At 42.7% G+C, this 18,550-nt stretch overlaps 1 protein-coding gene across 2 annotated transcripts; it reads right to left on the bottom strand.

The window, feature by feature from the left end:
• Positions 1-7,937: 7,937 nt before the first annotated feature.
• LOC147624081 (uncharacterized) lies at positions 7,938-14,709 on the bottom strand. Of its 2 annotated transcripts, none has more exons than XM_086820740.1 (6): positions 13,289-14,709; positions 12,912-12,989; positions 12,277-12,393; positions 11,800-12,177; positions 9,661-11,711; positions 7,938-9,588 (listed from the first exon to the last, which is right to left on the bottom strand). In XM_086820740.1, exons 1-6 carry the CDS (start codon positions 14,015-14,017, stop codon positions 8,316-8,318), a joined length of 4,626 nt encoding a protein of 1,541 aa, XP_086676866.1. In that variant the 5' UTR covers positions 14,018-14,709; the 3' UTR covers positions 7,938-8,315. The 2 variants fall into 2 exon arrangements, with proteins under 2 accessions (XP_086676866.1, XP_086676867.1); XM_086820741.1 differs by having other exon boundaries at positions 12,542-12,989; positions 13,289-14,631.
• Between the last annotated feature and the right edge of the window lie 3,841 nt (positions 14,710-18,550).

Raw genomic sequence — 18,550 nt, 5'->3', positions numbered from 1 at the left:
AGGAGGATCTCAAGGAGTCTTTCAACAAGGTTCTAAAAGGAATCTCTCTCGACAAGGTTTTGAAGAAGTTTCTTGAAGAGGTAAGAATGAGTCTCCTTATGAGTTTTTTAAGAAATCTCCCAATTGATTTAACACCTCCAAAACTACATTTACTTCATACTTTAATCTTCTACCACATCATTTGAGGTCACAAAGGAATTAAGGAGGTAAGTTAATCCTCCCTCATCGTCAAGGAACTATCTAAGCACTTACTTAAAAAGACTTCATGGACAAAGTAACCATCACTGGGAATTTACCTTAGGAATAGGAGTAGGCAATTTTGTGGTGGAATCACCTTTACATTGCTCTTCCAGGTCACAATTAGGAAGAATAGATAGGCCCAACATACCACCTTAGACCTTGTCCAAGCCTTACCACAATCAAACGAGAGAAACATGCAAGCTCAAGGCACCACCTTAGGCCTTGTCCTAGCCTTACTATGATTGTGTAGCCACCTACGCAACTTCTAATGGCAAACCATCACATTTGTGTGTCCATAACTAGGTTAACAAAATTTCGGTGCCATTGTTAGAGAATGCAGAACACTGCCAAGCTAACTACATAGCTACAAGAATGCCAAAAGGGAGCAAGGGCATACCTGAAGAAGAAGAAGAAGAAGAAGCAATAGGAGGAGGAGGATGAGGAGAATGAGAACGAGGAGGAGAACGAGAACGTGGAGGAGGAGGAGGAGGAGGAGGAGGAGGAGAAGCTTTTATATCGTCATAAGAACAATCCCAAGATTGATGCGGTATCCAACAGGAAGTAAGATTCGAACACGAGAGAGAGAGAGAGAGAGAGAGAGAGAGAGAGAGAGAGAGAGAGAGATCACAAAAATTTGACATCAATTTTCACATTGGAGGAAAATTGACAAGGAAAATGAAAATCACTTGTCTATGAAGCTACTTCGCTCCTCATATATCTCAAGGGTCAATTTGGAGTCCCCAACCTACCCCTCATTAGGTGAAGAGCAACAATAAGATCAACCACGATCACCATCATAAAGTTCATTGGACCTATTTTTATGAGAACCTCTCCACAAAAGTGACTCTAAACCACTAGGTTTGGGAGCAGATAGAGTCCAAAGAAGAAGGACATAGGTTGAGGAATCAACCAAGGCATTGACCACCACATGACACAAGTACAAGAAATATTTCAAGCACTTTGAGACTATTTAACATCTCGACCTTCAAAAAACAATGAAGTACTATTTTTATCATGCCTTAAGTACCTGTGTTATGATCTTCATTAGGAAAAATTTGGACTCAAAAAGGGGCCTTGTAAATACATCCCTTGGGATGGTGATGTGGACAAAGCAAGCCAATAAATCCACATATAATATTGGAGGGTAGGTGCGTCATTTTTGAGTTCTTTATTCCATTAATTGACATGTGGGGTGTTTTTAATTAAAAACAATGCCTCTTAAGTATAGTTTTTTATTCCCACTATGGTGCCTTATTTTATTGAAAAAAGTCACCACTCTCTTTCTTCATTACACTTTTTGAATGGAACCAAGCCAACTTTGCTTACCAAACTTAAACCAAACTTCGTCCCTGCAACCCATCATCTTGCATTGTCTCCCTCATTGTCTTCTCGACTCCACAACCACAACCACTCCAAATCCAAATTATTTTGAGCGGGAAGTTTTTGATTTTCTCTTCTTCTCATTCACATTCCTTCCATTTTGGAAGCTCATAGCCTCCCGCGTCTTTCTGATGCCACAATCTTCCTCTCCATTTCATGAGTGCTTGCCTACCTCCAAGTTCGTGGCACATTCAATAGAACATTGATTCATCATACATCAAGGTTTGAGGAGAGACTGAGGCGGCAAGTTTTGAAAAAGGATGGAAAAGAATTTGTTCTTCATGCGCCATACCTGATTCTGCATGAATAACAATCCCATTTCTTACCTTTTTCAAGTGAGGGTTGTGCTTACAAGTATTGTGTACATTTTGGTGCATCCAAGATACCAACAAGTTTGTTTGATGGACAAGGAGGTATTATTTAGTGATGTTGTCTTTTGGTTTTAATGAAGCAATCTTCTTCACGGGAGATAAGTGTAATATCTTTGGTTTCTTTTGGTTAAAGTGTGAGTTCATGATGCTTTTTGGTATTGTTAAAGCACAGAGCAATGCAATGGAACCTGTGAAATAAAAGAAGAAAAAGGTGGACATCCACTTCCAAGTAGAAGCCGATCTGTAAGAGAAATTGGTCTAGGCCAGCATGCAAAGCCCACATGATTGAGCTTCGAAATGAAGGAAAGAAAAATATGGACCTATGGTTGGATGGTAGTATTTACCCACCAGATCCAACCTCCTCTCAATCTCCATCATTCTTTGGGTTGACAAGTTTCTTCAAGTTTTTGTGGGAGGGTGAAAATGGATTGCTTGGATATTGCAAAAGATTGTTTGGCCAATGCCAAAGTATTATTCAATGTAACTTTGAAAGACGTGAGTGATAGAGATGCCAGAATAAAAAATGCCTGAAGGTGTAAATTTTTACTTGGCATCGATCACAACAGCTTTGCAAGCTTCATATGAGGACAAAGCAAAAGTTTGTTCTCGGTTACAAAAAGAGATTGATCATTTGCAGCAAACTATTTGTCGTAAGATGCAGGCCACTATTAAAGAGAAGAATGAAATTTTGGCAGTTCGAGAAATCAATAATTTCACTTTGGAGAGTGAGAATGCACACCTTAGAAAACAACTTGAAAAGTTCAACAAAAAATTACAATATTCATAATGTTTCTATCATGAAAAAACAAAGTAAGGAGTTCTGCAAGAATGAAACCAAGAGAACAAAATAACAAAAGGAGAAGGAAGCACAAAAGAGATAAAAATACCAGGAAAACGAATCGACGTTGGTCGCAGGAGATGGAGATGGAGGAGGTTGTCGTTATCTTTGATGGAGATGAAGAAGGTTGGAGGTTTGTCTTTGTCGTTTGATACAGGAGGATAAAGGAGGATGATTGATGAAGGAGGGTTGGAGGAGATGGTCGTTGATAGAGATGAAGGCCATTGGTGGTGGGGAGATAAATGAGAATACGACCGGATGGGTATCCAAGAGAGGCAATTAAAAACCGTTTTTAATGCTATATGATTGTAAGCCCCAAATAAAACCTCTAATGCTTGAGTTGGAGCCCAAATTGTGGAGGCCATTTAAGAGAGAAGACGAGACGACACGAAGGTCACTCTGGGGTTTGGAATCTTCTCTACTACTTGTAACCCTACAAATAAATCCTCTAATGCTTGACTTGGAGAAAAGTTTAGTGAATTAGGATTTTCTCCAAAATTAGGGATTTATGCTCGTCTTTTCTCTAAATTGACATTACGATAGGCTTTTAAATGCTTTCAAAACCGTATCATACGCTTGCACATGGAAAATTTTTCGTATTTTAGGGTTTCTTGAAGTTCTTAAAACTTTGAAAAAGAATACGGGTTTTCAATCTCCCTCGTCAAATTAGGAGAAGTTTCTTTCATAAGTAATTTAAGCTTGCTTCTTATGTCCGTAATCCACGCTTATATGTTTAAAACTTTTAGTAGAGAAAATTCCAAGCCCTGAAGCAACCTTCTTTTCTTATCTTCTTCTCCAAATGGACTCCACAATTCGGGACATATTTTGGGAGGCGCTTCAATTTTTGTTGCCGGAGTTCTATGTACCCTATCATATTAGAGGGAAAAGATGTTATTTTTCGATTCATGCTGAGGAGATAAACATTTTGTTTGATCCTAGAATTGAAGTCAATGATGACAAAGTGCTCAGATGTGTTTTAAGGTATACTCTTTTCTCTATCCTCCCACAATTTTTCATTCTTGGCTCTTAAAAGTTTATGTCTAACTCTTGATATGTTTTCTTGTGAAGTTTTGTTATTTCGCAATTGCCCGAGAATGTACAGCATCGGGTGTTCCAGATTGATTCGCTAGTGTCAACACTTTTGCTAGAAGAGTCAGTTCCCTACCTTGATGTGCTGAACTGGTTTCGGGAGGTCCAGCTGGACGATGCTCGAGTAATTTTTTTGCAATATCATGAAAAATGAGTTTGTCTCTGTATCTCTCTTGCATGATGTTTATACGAATCACCATACACGAGTTATATAGTGCTTCCTTTGGCACGTGCTCTCGCTTCACAGTGAATCGATTCACCACAATGCGAGGAGGCATTTTGTTTTTCATCTGGCTTGAAACTAATAGAAATCTATTTGGATGTGATGCAGTGCCTATTGGAGTCTTATTCTAGTCGATATACAAGACAATGTTATTTACCTTGCAAATTCGACATCTGGTGTCCATGGCAATGTTTTGTTGTGAGTTAAAATCATTTACGATACATATTATTGTTTAAGTTAGAAGTTCGGATTGATCAGGATATTGATTGGTCTCTGTTTGCAGTAGTGTCAGAAAACGAATGGCCACTTATATGAGAGCCTGAGCATGGACATCGACACCTTGGAGCGAGCGACCATTCGAAGGATTAGTGTGCCCAAACAAGATGGTGGTTATAGTTGTGGGTGGAGGGTTGCTCTCAATGCATTGTTGCTGCTACGGAGCATTTTTCAGCTCCCTTCAAAGGATGTAAGCATTTTTCAGCTCCCATACGCATGCGTCATCTTGTTTATCTTCTTGTATATTGTCATGTTGATCTTATGCCTTGATGAATTGTGATGGCAGTTTCCATCCATGTCTCGTTACGTGGACCTAGACGTCCAAACGTTTAGGGAGGAAACGATTGCGAAAATGATCGAGGTCGCAGAAGTAATGCCTCCAGACGGCCCAGTGGACTTCATCCCGCCCAATCCACGAGAGGGGATAGGCTCCCTGAGCCTATCCACGAGGGGGGGATAGGCCCCCTGAGCCTCTTAGATAGGCTCCATACTTAGGCGAGGAGCCATGGCTCCATCCTGAAGCCCAGGCCTATGGGTTCCAGTGATATATAGTTTTTTCCTTATCGATGTGTTGTTGGATTGCTTCTTCCAACAAATGTACTCCACTCTGTAACATGCTATTTGGTAAATATGCAACTACACATGTACATTTATATTTTTTCACATATTTAGTGTTATTGGAGAGAGAACATCAATTGTAAATACACTTTTAATTTGAAAATCAAAGGATCAAATTTGCTACTGTGTTCCTTCACTTATTGTTTTCTTACTTTAGACCTTTTTGTGTACATGAAAATTCAATTAGAATATTTTTACCTTCAATACATTGTTTTAAACAATAAAGCATTACAAAAGCAATGTTCTGAATAGATAAGTTTATTGCATATGAAAAATACATTGTCACCGTATACATATACATGGTCACATTATATATCTTCTAGTGCCTCCAATTCATGTGGGGCTGCAACATCTTTACAAATGATCTGATGCTCTCTTCTACTTACCTTCCGACCATCGAGCTTGAAGCAAAATTGATCTGGAGGATTCTGAATAGCTACTTCTAATTCCTTCCTAACATATTCAAGAGTCCAATTCTCTTCCACTTCCAATGTCAATGATGGGTGACCCTGTCAAATCATAACTATATCTATCAAGCAAGAGTGGCTGCCATCTCTTGTATCTTGGTCCATGCTTTCTCAGTTGTTGTTGATCCATCGCCACCTTCTATAAGTAAATGACATGCACAGATGTTGCCTGGCAATATAGTATCTGATTCCAAAATATTATTAGGATAATTTCTCGAGTATAATCAAATAAGCTTTGTAACTGTTTCACAAAAAGACATTTGAATGTTATAACACTCACTGAAATGCAATGTCGGAGGTGTTCAATCGACATTCGACAAATCATCTCCCTTTGATGATTTCACTCTCCAACCTTTGTCAAACAAATGATCAAGTTAGGCTTTATCTATATCTTTGCACATAAAAGTTGTTCTAGTTTTTCTCAATTGTTTACAATCAGAAAATAAATCAACAAAGCATGCAATTGGAACAAACAAACTTAAGTGGACATTTCTTGCACCAATGCTAAGCTTCATAGCACATTTAATATCATTAAACATTTTGGTCCTGTATGATGCTATCACTTCTGTATCAAGCAATGGCCACATCAGGACTATCAAGTGCAGGCAAAGGAATACGTTCCAACTTTTCATGTCGACTCGATTGAGTGGACAAGGTATAAAATGAGTCATAGAAATATGTTCTACTTCTTGCGAGATCACTTGGTGCATGACCTTCATATTGAAGTTCCCCCACCTCACCATGTACGACATTCAAGAATCTCGTCAAGCATTGTACAAGCTCCCACTCCTGGAGATTGGATGGATACAAATCTATGCAAGGCAGAAAAATGTATATCAATCACCTTATTTACAACATTGGAATACAAAACACAAGCACTTACAATGTGGTCTGTGTCTTGGAAGTCCTTCCAATGGTCCCACGTTGATCTCTTTTTGCATGAATACATGCTGGATCAACACTTCTTTGACAGTTTTCCCTCCTAGTGCCATCTTGAAGTCAAGGATCAGATGCCTTTACCTTCACTCGATAGTAGCCACGTTTTCCTGGCTGCATAGTGACCCAAGAGTACTTCCTGTATACTTGAGAAATCCATTCTTCGTTCTCGTCTTTTATGTTAGACAACACAACAGATGAGATACTGCTCTTTGCTCGTTTCAGTCCACTTTCGGTTGCCATGAGAGATTAACAGACGTATGAGAAAGAAAAAGTAACAGAAAGTGGATGACTGAGCTAACCACTTTGGTGGATCAAGGAAAGAAGAAGAAGAAATGAGACACGCTGTGTCCTTGTGGGCGCCAAAGATGTTTCGAGTTTCAAAAGTGGAACCAAGTTGAGAGAATAACCAAGAGATTGGGTATCTATCTATTCCAAGCATTCAAAATCATTAGTTCTAGGAATGGTGGAAAGAATTTTTTAGTGCTCCACGTCTAACACAGGAATGTGAAAAACATTCTTTTATTGTGTTAGGTGCTGACAAAAAAACGGTTTAAAATATGTTAAGACAAGGTGATGGTTTTTTTAATATTTCATGAAGATAAGAGTTTCTCCACATTTTAGGTGGGTTTGTACAGAGGTCCCACAACAAGTGAATATCGTTGGTAGATTTCATGTCACTCAATCTCTGTGTCCATTATTATATTATTATATTATTATTGAAACAGCCCTCTTTGAGTCCAGAATTTTCCTAATGCCACCCAATTCAGGCCACTTGCACAAAGAACCCTTTAAATCTAATGAAGAGCTAGTGGGATTGTGCGAGTACACATGCTTGGGAGTCGTTTTCTCACGTTCAAAAATTTACCACCAGACTAGCAAGAAATTTAGCGTCAGAAACAACTTTTCCAAATCCTCAAACCAAGTCACTGCTTATCAATTCCTTTGTCAAACCAACAGCAGCTTTTCAATTGTGGACATCCGTTAACTAGAGAGACCATAGATACACTAATCTAGCAAAGTTTGAAACTCGCCCGACACCATAGATTTGAGGACAGATGACCGTTCTTGATCTTATGGCCATCCCCTCGTCAACTAGAGAGACCATAGATACACTAATCTAGCAAAGTTTGAAACTCGCCCGACACCATAGATTTGAGGACAAATGACCGTTCTCGATCTTATGGCCATCCCCTCGTAGTAGCTGTCACCAAACAAGGCGTTGAGACCATTATATCAAAGACCCAAAGCTCAACAAAAGAGACCACCCTCCATGCCCCCACTCTCCTGGTGGATAATGGACCACTTTCGACATATGGCCATCCAGCTTGCACCATTATATTGGTCTCATGGGCCACTTCAGCACCCCACCCCACCCCCCACCCCCCCACCCCCGCCGTGCAGCCGACAACAAATCCCTCTCTCTTATATGTCTCTATGTCTGAGCGTGCATGAGCAAAGTTGAATGGCAGGGGCACAACAGCACTCAAAAATGGAACTTTTTCGAGGGAAAGCACCTGTATTACAACCTCAAACACAAAACTTTGCAGAATCTGCTACGTCAGTTGAATAGTTTTGTGGGAGAATGCAGAGGCCAAAACTGGGCTTACACAGCAGCCAGTGAATAATGTAAGTAACACAAAATGCTTGAGAACCTTTCTCGCAGAAACTTCTCGCGATAAGTACACCACAGCTTACTGCACAAGGCCTGGGAGCTAAATTCCACACAAACACACCAAAAACAAAGGTTGCTGTTGTGTGGTCTATTTGGCATAGCATTACATGGCCTGAGGGCTGTTTAAAGCCCCCATGAGAAGAAGGTATGGTAACTTATAGCTCCTTCGCCAAGGCTATCACAATTTTATAACTACACACTTTCATGAAGGGCGGCGCCTCCTTGGTGCCACATCATCATCTCCATCCCGACTACTGGCACGCTTATGGCCACCTGTAGACCTGCTATCCCTGCTAGACAGTCTATGAGAATCTCGCCTCTTGTCGTCATCTCTACCTTTGTCTCTTCTGTATGCACTTCCTCTAGCATCTCTATCCTTGTCGCCATATCTTGGACTAATTCTACTATGATCACCATCCTTTGAATGTGAGCCTGTGTGTCCCCCATCTTCAGCTCGCTTTGATCGGCGGACCTCAGAGCTGCCATCTCCAGACTTTCCAGAATATACCGAGGAGCTCAACCCCCCTCTCACACCAGGTGAACTCCGTGTTCCAGCTAGTACTTGCCAATCCCTTTCATCCATCAAAGAGGAACCATGAATAACATGAGGTGAGGTTCTCCCTGAAAGTCCATATGAACGAGGTATGGACCGCTTAAAATCCCTCTCTCTATCAGCTTCCCTTCTATCATTAGACCACTTTGAAGAAGACGGAGGGGAGCGTTGACTTCGTGTAGATGAAGTTGGGAAATCTTTTGAGCGACCAAAGGACTCCTGACTAGGAGGTGACAATCTTGACCTTGCAACTCTAGACTCAGGCCTCAGACCTGGTGTGCGACTGTTCATACTTAGATGATCTGAAGGATGTAACCTGCGAGGTGATTCGCTTCTCCTGAGCTCCAACCCTCTGCCACCAAAAGAAGACCCTCCATATCTGTCCATCAGCCCACGTCCTGCTAATACACCCCTGTCAGACATACTTCCAGCAAGCCCTGGTCGAGCACCTTGACCTAAGCCTCTTCCTCCCAGATCCATCCCACCATTTGAGCTAAGACCCATCCCTCTGTCTATTCCCACACCTACCCTAGTTGGAAAATTTGACCCAGCCTCCAAGTCAGCAGGTGGACCCCGACCTACAGTGTTAAGTGGCCCTCCACCCCTGCGACTACCTCCAAACGTAGACCGTAAACCTCCTCGACCTGGCGCACCCACATTTCCACCTCTTGTAATTGTGCCATCAGGAGCTACAACAAAACCGCTACTCTCTACCCTTGCAGCTGCTACTGCTGCGGCATTTGTTGGTCCTTGAGAGCTGAAGCCAGAAGTTGATCGGTGCCGTCCAGAACCCCATTGACCCATAGAACCACCTTGAGTGTCAACCCATCCACTAAACCTCCCCCTACCATGAATTCCTGCTGCTCCTCTTCCAGAGATTCTGCCTCGACCAGTGTTATATTCATCAACATTATCATCCAGTCTGCAAATAAAGAACAATCAGTTTAAAGAGACACATTATACAAAAAACTTAGCACATAAGCAAAGTCCTTACCGCCTCACGTGGTTGAAACTCTCTCTGCCATGCAAAGGCTCATCAATCCGTCTGTCCCTGAAATGATTGTCTGCTCTGGCATTAGTTAACCCATCTCTGGCTGTATCTCGTCCAGATCCAAACCGGTGTCCAGTAAGAGCCCCTTGAGAACTGGCCATAGTGCCCCTTCCACTGGAATTGGCCCAGGGTCCACCACGACCGCGGCGAGATGAGATTTCTCTTGCAGCTCTCAGTGCCTCTTCTGCATTGTCAAAACCCTCTGGAAGCTGATCCCAACCTGTGGGCCTGGTTCTACCCGATGTGGAGCACTTTTCCCCAGAAGGGTCAGGCAGTTCATCTTGTTTTTTCTCTCTTTCACCGCCATCTGGCATCGTTTTGCTCTGCCACGAGACAGGATTACCAGTTGTGTCATCAACCTTCCAATAGCCCTCATCTTGAAGCATCAGCGTTCTATCATCAACCTCCAATCCTGCATCATCAGCATCTCTACAATCAGAATCACCATAGTCAACATGCTCCTCGGCTTCAGGCTCCTCTAGCAGCTGATTCCATTTTTCGGCTTTGATCCTCATGGAGCTAGCCTGTCTTCCCAGTTTGGCTGCAGATATGTGCCTCTCGTGAGTATCATCCTGATAACCTTGCAATCCTAGCTTTCCAAGAGAACCTTCACCCTCTCGAGCTAGTCTCCCAGAGGCATGGTTCTCATCTGTTCCAGCTTCAACTTTCCAAGCACCTCCACTTTGCACCACGATTGATGATACTCTACCATCTCCTTGTATTCCATCATTAGTATCTATATCTCTACACTCTGAAACTCCATATTCATTATGCTCAACCAATTCGGCATCCTCTTCCACTGGTCCTCTGACACGATCCTTCAAACACTCATCAGCTTTTATTTTGTGCATGCTCTCATCAAAGCTTGGGCTGGTCGACCTGCAGGGAGTTTCCAAACCCTTATCAACCTTATCTTTTATGTTAGCAACCTTATCTGTTAGTTTATCCCACGTTTCCATTTCTGTGTTCAAATCCCAACGTAATCGGTCATCCTGAAAGCCACCAAGATCAGATCTCGCAACTTGTGAAGTGTTCCTACTAGCTCCCCATGAAGATACTTCTGGAGACTCACCAGCCACCTCAACATCTTCCATGTTATTTTCACTTGAGATGACCAATTCTCCATCTTCTACTTCCTGGCTACTGCTGTCAGGCAGACTTTGATTGGCAGAAACTGGTAAGGATGGCAAATGAGGCACCTTGTTTTTGTCCTCTACATGACGAGAGATTTCAGGAAAGGATGCAGGAAGGTGTGATCTTGATCCTTGCAGTGGAGGTCCTGATGAAGATCTTGAAGTTAGCTCCGATGTTTTAAGAGACGGCAACCTGGGAAGTTGAGATGGAGACACAGTAGATGACGATCTTGGCATGCTAGAAGAGGATAATTTCGGGAGTGGGGATATAGGTTTTGAACAGAAAATCCTTGGCAGTGGAGATGTCGGATTTGGAGAGGACGACCTTGGCAGTGAAGATTCAGGTTTTGGAGAGGAAGACCTTGGCAATTGAGATGCAGCTTTAGGAGAGGGCAATTGAGATGCAGCTTTAGGAGAGGGCAATTTTGGCAGCGGAGACGTTGGTTTCGGAGAGGGCAACCTTGGCAATGGAGTCGTAGATTTTGGAGAGGGCAATGATGGCAAAGGAGACATCTGTTTTGGAGAGGACAACCTTGGCAATGAAGATGTAGGTTTTGAAGAAGGCAAATCCAGTAACAAAGCCGTAGGTTTTGAAGAGGGCAAATCCAGTAACAAAGACGTGGGTTTTGAAGAGGGTGAATTTGGCAACAGAGATACAGGTTTTGATGAGGGTGAATCCAGCATCAAAGATGTAAGTTTTGGAGAGGGTGTATTTGGCAATGAAGCTGTAGGTTTAGGAGAGAGCCGTTTAGGTGGAGGGGATGGAGATCTTGAGACTTCAGCAATTTGTAGTCTGCGCTTTTTTATTGGTACAACAGCTGGAGCATCATTGAATCGCCGCCCAAGTCGAGATGCTCCTGGCTGAAATTGAAAACAGAAAATCTTTTCGTAATTGAACCAATCAGGCAAACATGCGTTCATATAGAGCAATCAAAATCTTACAAAGCACCTTTTCAGAGTCGGTATCTTTGGTCTCCATTTGCACTGCAGGCACGATTTTTTCTGTCTTGACAACCTCAGGAGATGGCTTGCTGTCAGGCATGTCTTCAACTTGTATCACGCCATTGGTGCTGCTCATTCGTGGTCTCTTTACTCCCACAACACCTGCCTCAATAGAATGCATGGACCTCTTTGTACCCCCATCTTGCTTTCCATCATCTCTACACTGGATTGGATCTCCGTTCTGCAAAACTCCTCCGCCGCTACCGCAAATCAGGCACAGGGGAGGTGAGCCTGAAGCAGAAACCTTTGGAGATGCACATGCCATGCATGCTGCAGCACAGTTCGCATGAACAGCAGCTTGGTTGGACTCACATGGGCAAGGCACCTATGGAGACGGCGAATCAGCACAACATGAATCAAAAAAAGCAACCTTTCAATATTGTAGCAGCATATTGCTTGCAAACAAACATAAAATTCAGCTTACAAGGTCATCCAGATCTTCATTGTCCTCACAGCCACATACACAGCAGACATCACAGTCGTTCATGTAAACAGATCTAGCCTCGTTCCAGAGTTCCTCCAGGTTTACTGCTCCTCCCCTCTGCCATGCAACAACCAATTACATGTGTCAGCGAAGGTGAGACTTTAAAAAACATCTATATATTGGTGCTCCTACTGTAATACCCCTGCACTCCCCTCTAATCTGATAATAGCCTGCCAGCCAGTCCCCTTCATCTGGGGGGCATTACCTTGAGGCTGTCGAGTTAGGTGCCTTAAGACCTATCTTGGAAAATCCTTCCAAAATAATGCAGTTGGCTGCGTAGCAACATCTGTTGTAAAGACAAGAGAAGACCCCAGCTCCTAAAACCTGAAATTTTTGCATGAATCCCTGTTTTCGTGCACTACTTCCCAAGCAAAAGCAGGAACATGGCTTGCTGTCCAGTTCTGGTTTCTGAATTAGACTAGTGCCTCAGTTCTTTTAAGCTAGTTAAGAAGATGCATATGAGTGAAAACGTCCAGCTTCTTCCCAATACCCTCACTAACTTCTGTATACAACCTGTCCATGAATCCCTGTTAAAAAGACATCCTTGAGTTGTTGTGCCCGTGCTGAAGACTAACCTGTTCCTCCAATCTGATTGCAAGAACCTCCTCCCTTTCCACCATAAAACAAGTTGAGCAAAGGTAATCCTCACAAGCCTGCAAGATGTAATCACAAGCATCGTAATAAGTAAAACCAGACTCTTTGAAAAGACACACAGACAAAGCTCCTCCTGCTTCCTTCAACCTGAGTAAGCAAGCCAGGATCTCTGCCAAAAATCCTCTCCTCAGAACATACACACAATAACTTCTCCTGTAAAAGCTCCTGATGGTCACACCACATGTTTCAATGAAGGATAAGAAACCACATGGCTGTGACACTCAATGCCAGTCAGTAACTTGTGACCAGAGGATTAACTATAGATGAAACAGAGCTTTCAGCTGTATAGATATATAACCTGTTGGTTAGTCTGGCCGTGGCATTCCGGATGCTCCAATTCACCACAGCGCTTGCACTTGGCAGAAGGTGCACCATCCACTCTGCAAACCCCTGCCTCGCCCGTACAGGCCAAAGTCCACTTGCCAACCCTGTATGCCCAGCTTTTGAACGCAGGGCTGTGCAAAAACGTGGTGACTTGTTCAGTTACTGGCCCAATGTGCTTATCTGCATTTCTGAAAGATATGCTGCGCAAGGAACCATCCTGGAGCCGGAAAATGGCAGCAGTGAAGCACAAGCCAAACACAGTGTTCTGCCTTACACTTGCATATATAGTGAAGCGAGCCTCTGCATTTGCCCTGGTGATCACTCCTGATGAATCTACTCCAAGCGCCGGAGAAGAAGATGCAGAAGTTCCAACTGGCAATCCATGGTGAGGAAGTTCAGGGTTGTTAAGGAGGTAAGCCCTAAATGCAGGTAGAGAGTCTGTGGTTAGGGCGAATCGAACAGCAGCCGCCCTTCCCTCTGGATCTTCAGGACCTGATGAAAAAAATCTCTGTTGCAGAGATACAGGAGACCCCTCCAACCTGCACTCTACAACATGATGTGCAGGCTTGCCATCACTCTCAATTACTTTTCTGATAAAGAGGATGCAAGAGCAAGCTTCTTCTGAAACCGCTTCTTCAACCTGCTCCAGTCTCACAGTCTCTCTTCTAACAGAAACGACATGATCTGATCCAACCCTCCCCATGTTTGGAAAACTCTGTGGTTTTAAAACTCTAAGCTAAAGAGTGGTGCAGAGCATTGCTGCCGTAGCCTGTTTCACTACCAGCTTTGCAGAAGGAGACATGCTTTTTGCCAGTGCTTTGAGAGTAGCTTAACATACCAAGAGCTTCTGTAACAGTAGCTTAACAAACAAAGGCCTGTTGCTAGGAGAGATTATTGACGATTCCATACTCAGAAGAGTTTACGGGCATCCTCCAAGGTTATATAAACAAAGCGAAAGCAACGATCAAGCTTCTCCAGGAAGCCCTAAAGTCTTTTACTTGCAAGATCTACCCTGCTGATAATGCCCTAATTTCGCAGACACAGACGAGGCCCTCGAATCTCCTGCTTCTTTCATGGCCCCGAATCTTCAGAAAGGGTTAAAATATCCTCACACATACCTGGATACGGCAAAGAGAAATTCTGTTGAAGAACCGAAGCCTTTCAGCACCTCAATCTTCATCACCCTGCTAAAATTGGTTGTTTGCAGGAGCAAACGATTCTCTGCGCGCAGGATCCCACAGGTAAGTATGCACTTGGTAAGAGAACTCTCGAAGGCTTGGACCTGCGCGTTGAAACAAATACCTTCCAAAAGTCGATGCTGGGATGCATGCAAGAGAACCTTTAAAAACCTATCCCGCAATTTCGGTTCAGACCTGGCCCGGTCTGACCTTTCATGTGAGCGTGCCCAGCATAGATTGTCGGTGTTTATTTAACTCAGATTATTATCGCATGCATTATTTCAAACTAAAGTTATAACTTCCTTCTAAAGTGTTCGCGAGCATGCCCACCATAGATTGTTAGGTTGTCGCTGTTGAGGGGTAGGAGAGCATTTGTGGGGGAGAGAGAGCTCTGATGATGCGTAGTGGGGTGGTCCTTCGGGAATTAATTCACACGTGACTATGCATGAGGCAATATGAGGGTCGGTGGACCTGTAGACATGTGTCTCGTGCATGTAGGCAAGTGGGTCGATAGGATCCAAAGGATGGCGAACGCATGGAATCATTTTGGTGTGCCGGGAGATGGTGGATGGGGGGGATTGGGAGCTGGAAGAGGAGATGAGGAGGTATCATGAGAGGAGCATGAAGGTGATAGAGTTACGAAGAAGCTGCAACAACAAGACTAGATTTCTTTGCGCCTACATGCTCAAACTCGGCATGAAAATTTCCGTAGCAGGAAGGTATGTGTTAATATCCCCTTGGACTTGGTGAGAAGTGTTGGAAATATCACCTTAATCCATTCAAAGGTTAAAAGGGGCTGTATTACCTTGACAACTTTACTCAAGAAGCATCTTCAAATGGGCGCCTATTTCAAAATAGCCTAGAGGGCATCTTGTTCATTTATGGCAAACCCACATGGGGGGGAGATGGCATCTTATGCTTGTAAGACATCATAGGTGATGTCATGAGGTCATGTACTACTTGCCTATATAAGAGGCCCTTGCTAATGAAGAGTACTACTCGAGTTTCTATGTTTATGCCTAAACCATGTTTCATTAGCATCTCTTAACTCACTCATAATCTTGCTTCTAACCATGACCTAACCATGTCCATAGCCATGTTTGATCCTCCTTAGCTTTGCTAATCCACTCACTAACTCAACAATTGGTATCAGTTGCAAAAGAGCTCCACTTTTCATGGGAACAAAACTTGTGCACGCAATGCCCTTTGACCATGCTTTCGATGTAAATAAGAGCCTCAAAGAAGCCTGTCCGGTGTGGGTCGATATCTTGGGACTTCTGCCTTGGCTAAGGCCTGCCTTCTTGAGGGACTTGGCTAGCGCATGATGCCCAATGTTGTTTGTACCAAGAGACGATGATAATGGGGCGTCATTCGAATAAAATTTGTATATCCTGGAACACACTGGTGGAGACACCGAAAGTGCTAGAAGTGGATTTAGGGAAGTTAGGAAAGATGGAGCTGAAATTAAAATTTGGGTGTTTTTAGAGAGTGTGCTTTAAATGCGGAGGCTTTGGCCACATAGCTAGGAACTGTGGATTGGATAAAAATGCGGAGATGGACGAAGAGGGAAGGAAGGAGGAGAGCTTAGGAGGGGGGAGTAAGGTCGGGACTAGTGATAGACAGATTGATAAAGAAGATAAGGGAAAGGGGAAGATGGTCATGGAGGGAGGGGGATCTGAGGAACAGAGGTGGACTAAGGTAAGAGATAGAACTAAAGGGGGAAATAATCTTAGGCAGTTTAAAGGTGAGGCTAGGAAAAATCAAACTAGATTGAGGAAAAGGGGGTTGGAGTCCTCCTCTCTACTCTAATCCATTTAGTCCACTAGGAGGAGAGGATAGTGAAATGTCCTCCATGGGGAGGTTTAACTGAGAGTTCTTTATTGCCTTTTGGTATTCTCTTAAGGACTTGGGGTGGTCCACATGCAAGAAAGCCTTTACCCCACTAGAAGGATGGATAATGATTTGAAGGAAGAAATTGTGAAGACCACTGGAGAGGACCTATTTGATCTACAAGATACTAGCAAAGGTCATTGCACTGAGGATCAATCCAGCCTTGCAAGAGGTGATCTCCAATAAACAGCATGGGTTCATTAAAGGAAGATCCATATATGATAATATCTTTTTAGCAATAATAGGGAACGAAGTGGCTCAAAGAACTAGCCAGAATTGTGTAATCTTTCAATCGGATTTAGAGAAAGCCTATGACATGGTTCATTACTCCTTTGTAGCAAGGGTTTTGGAAAATTTGGGCTTTGGAAACAAGATAGCCACGTGCATTTATACTCTTACTACCTGCTGCTTGCCTTCTTTTCCTTAGGTAAAGGCCCTAACTCCCATGTTCCTTTTTGCATCCAATGTTGCCATCTCCTCATTCATGGCATCTTCCCATTCCTTATTTCCAAGTGCCTGCTCAAAACAAGTGGGCTACAACTCATGTATTGCTTTAACCATGTAAGCATAATGATGGGCTATGTATCCAACATATCTCAACGTGTCAACAGGGTACCTAACTCTCGTAGACTTGCGTACACCTACATCACTACCAGGTGTCCTCAAAACAGCCTTGGTTCTCCTTACACCAGGAGTAACCACAGATGGAATTCCAAGCTTCTCATAAAGTCTCTACTTAGAGCCACTAGAATAACCATCCACATACAAGAGTGACTTGCTAATAGATCAGGCATAAGAGGTTGATCTACCTTTTTCTTCCCTTTGCATAATACATGTGTACCTACATCTATTTTCAACCTACTTGACCATGGACTAACATTGAATCCACTGCTAGGGGACTCTCCAAGTCCACTACGCACCTGTGTGATTGCTACTCTACATGTGGTGTAGCATTAGCACTTCTTGCATCTGCATGTTCTATTGCCTTCATTTGCTGGTGTATACTAGCTACTCATCTCACCAAAGATAACATCTCTGCTCTCTCAAATCTCATGAGTGATAGGGTTATAACATCTATAACCTTTCTACTCCATAGCATAACCAATAAAGATACATTTCTCTACCTTTGGACTCAACTTTGTTCTTATTTCATCAGGATCATGCACATATGCAATACACCCAAACACTTTCAAGTGGGACACATCTGGTCTTATGCATGTAAACTTCTGTTCAGGCATCATACCATGAACAACTATAATAGTGGGTGTCCTGTTCATAATGTACACAGCCCAAAAATAATGTGGCATATTCTTTTTAGCAAGCCATCAAGGCACGTGCCACTTTTGCAATGTGCCTATTTTTTCTTTCTGTAGCACCATTGTGTTGTGCGGAGTGTACCTGCATGTAAATGTCTCTTGATTCCCTACTTTCTCAAGAAATCACTAAAATATTTTTCCCCACCATCTGATCTTAGGCATTTTATTTGCATGCCTTTTTCCTTCTTGAACAAGGCTTTAAATCTCTGAAAGGGAGCAAACACCTCACTTTTCTCCTTCATGAAGTAAACTTTCCTAGTGTGGTCATTAATGAATGTAACATAATATCTGCAACTTGGAATTGTTGCAGTCTTGGTCGGTCCCCATATATTTGAATGTATAACATCTAATAGCCTTTCACACTAACATGCTTTTCATGTGGGAAAGCATGTTTGGCTTGCTTACCAAGTTGGCATGCTTCACATCCTTTATGCATACCATTAACCTTAAACTTTGGCAAACCTGCAAACAATATTTTAAGCTTGCATAGACTTCAGTCACTGTATATTCACATGACCAATGCACTTGTGCCATATGTCAATATCTACAATGACACATGTTCCATGCACAAACATGGTTGCCTTTACCTCAGGCATGTTCACATCCAAAGTAAACATCTTTCCATTTATGTTACCCTTTGCAACCAAGCGACACTGATTTTTAAAGTCTTCCACAAAATATCCTCTAGAATTAAACCTCACTTTACAAACCTTGCTCAACCATCTGTCCAACAAAAAACCAGGTTCTTTGTAATATTTGGAATATGAAGTATATCTGCCAAGTACTTCATTTTGCCATCCCCTGCATTGACAATGGCACTTTACCAACATGCGTAATGGGATGCGTAGTATC

This window comes from Cibotium barometz, chromosome 26 (assembly GCF_041138505.1).
Source record: "Cibotium barometz isolate CiBa-2024 chromosome 26, ASM4113850v1, whole genome shotgun sequence".
NCBI lineage: Eukaryota > Viridiplantae > Streptophyta > Polypodiopsida > Cyatheales > Cibotiaceae > Cibotium > Cibotium barometz.
Note: the sequence above shows the minus strand (reverse complement) of the source record. Positions and strands in the feature narration are given on the sequence as shown.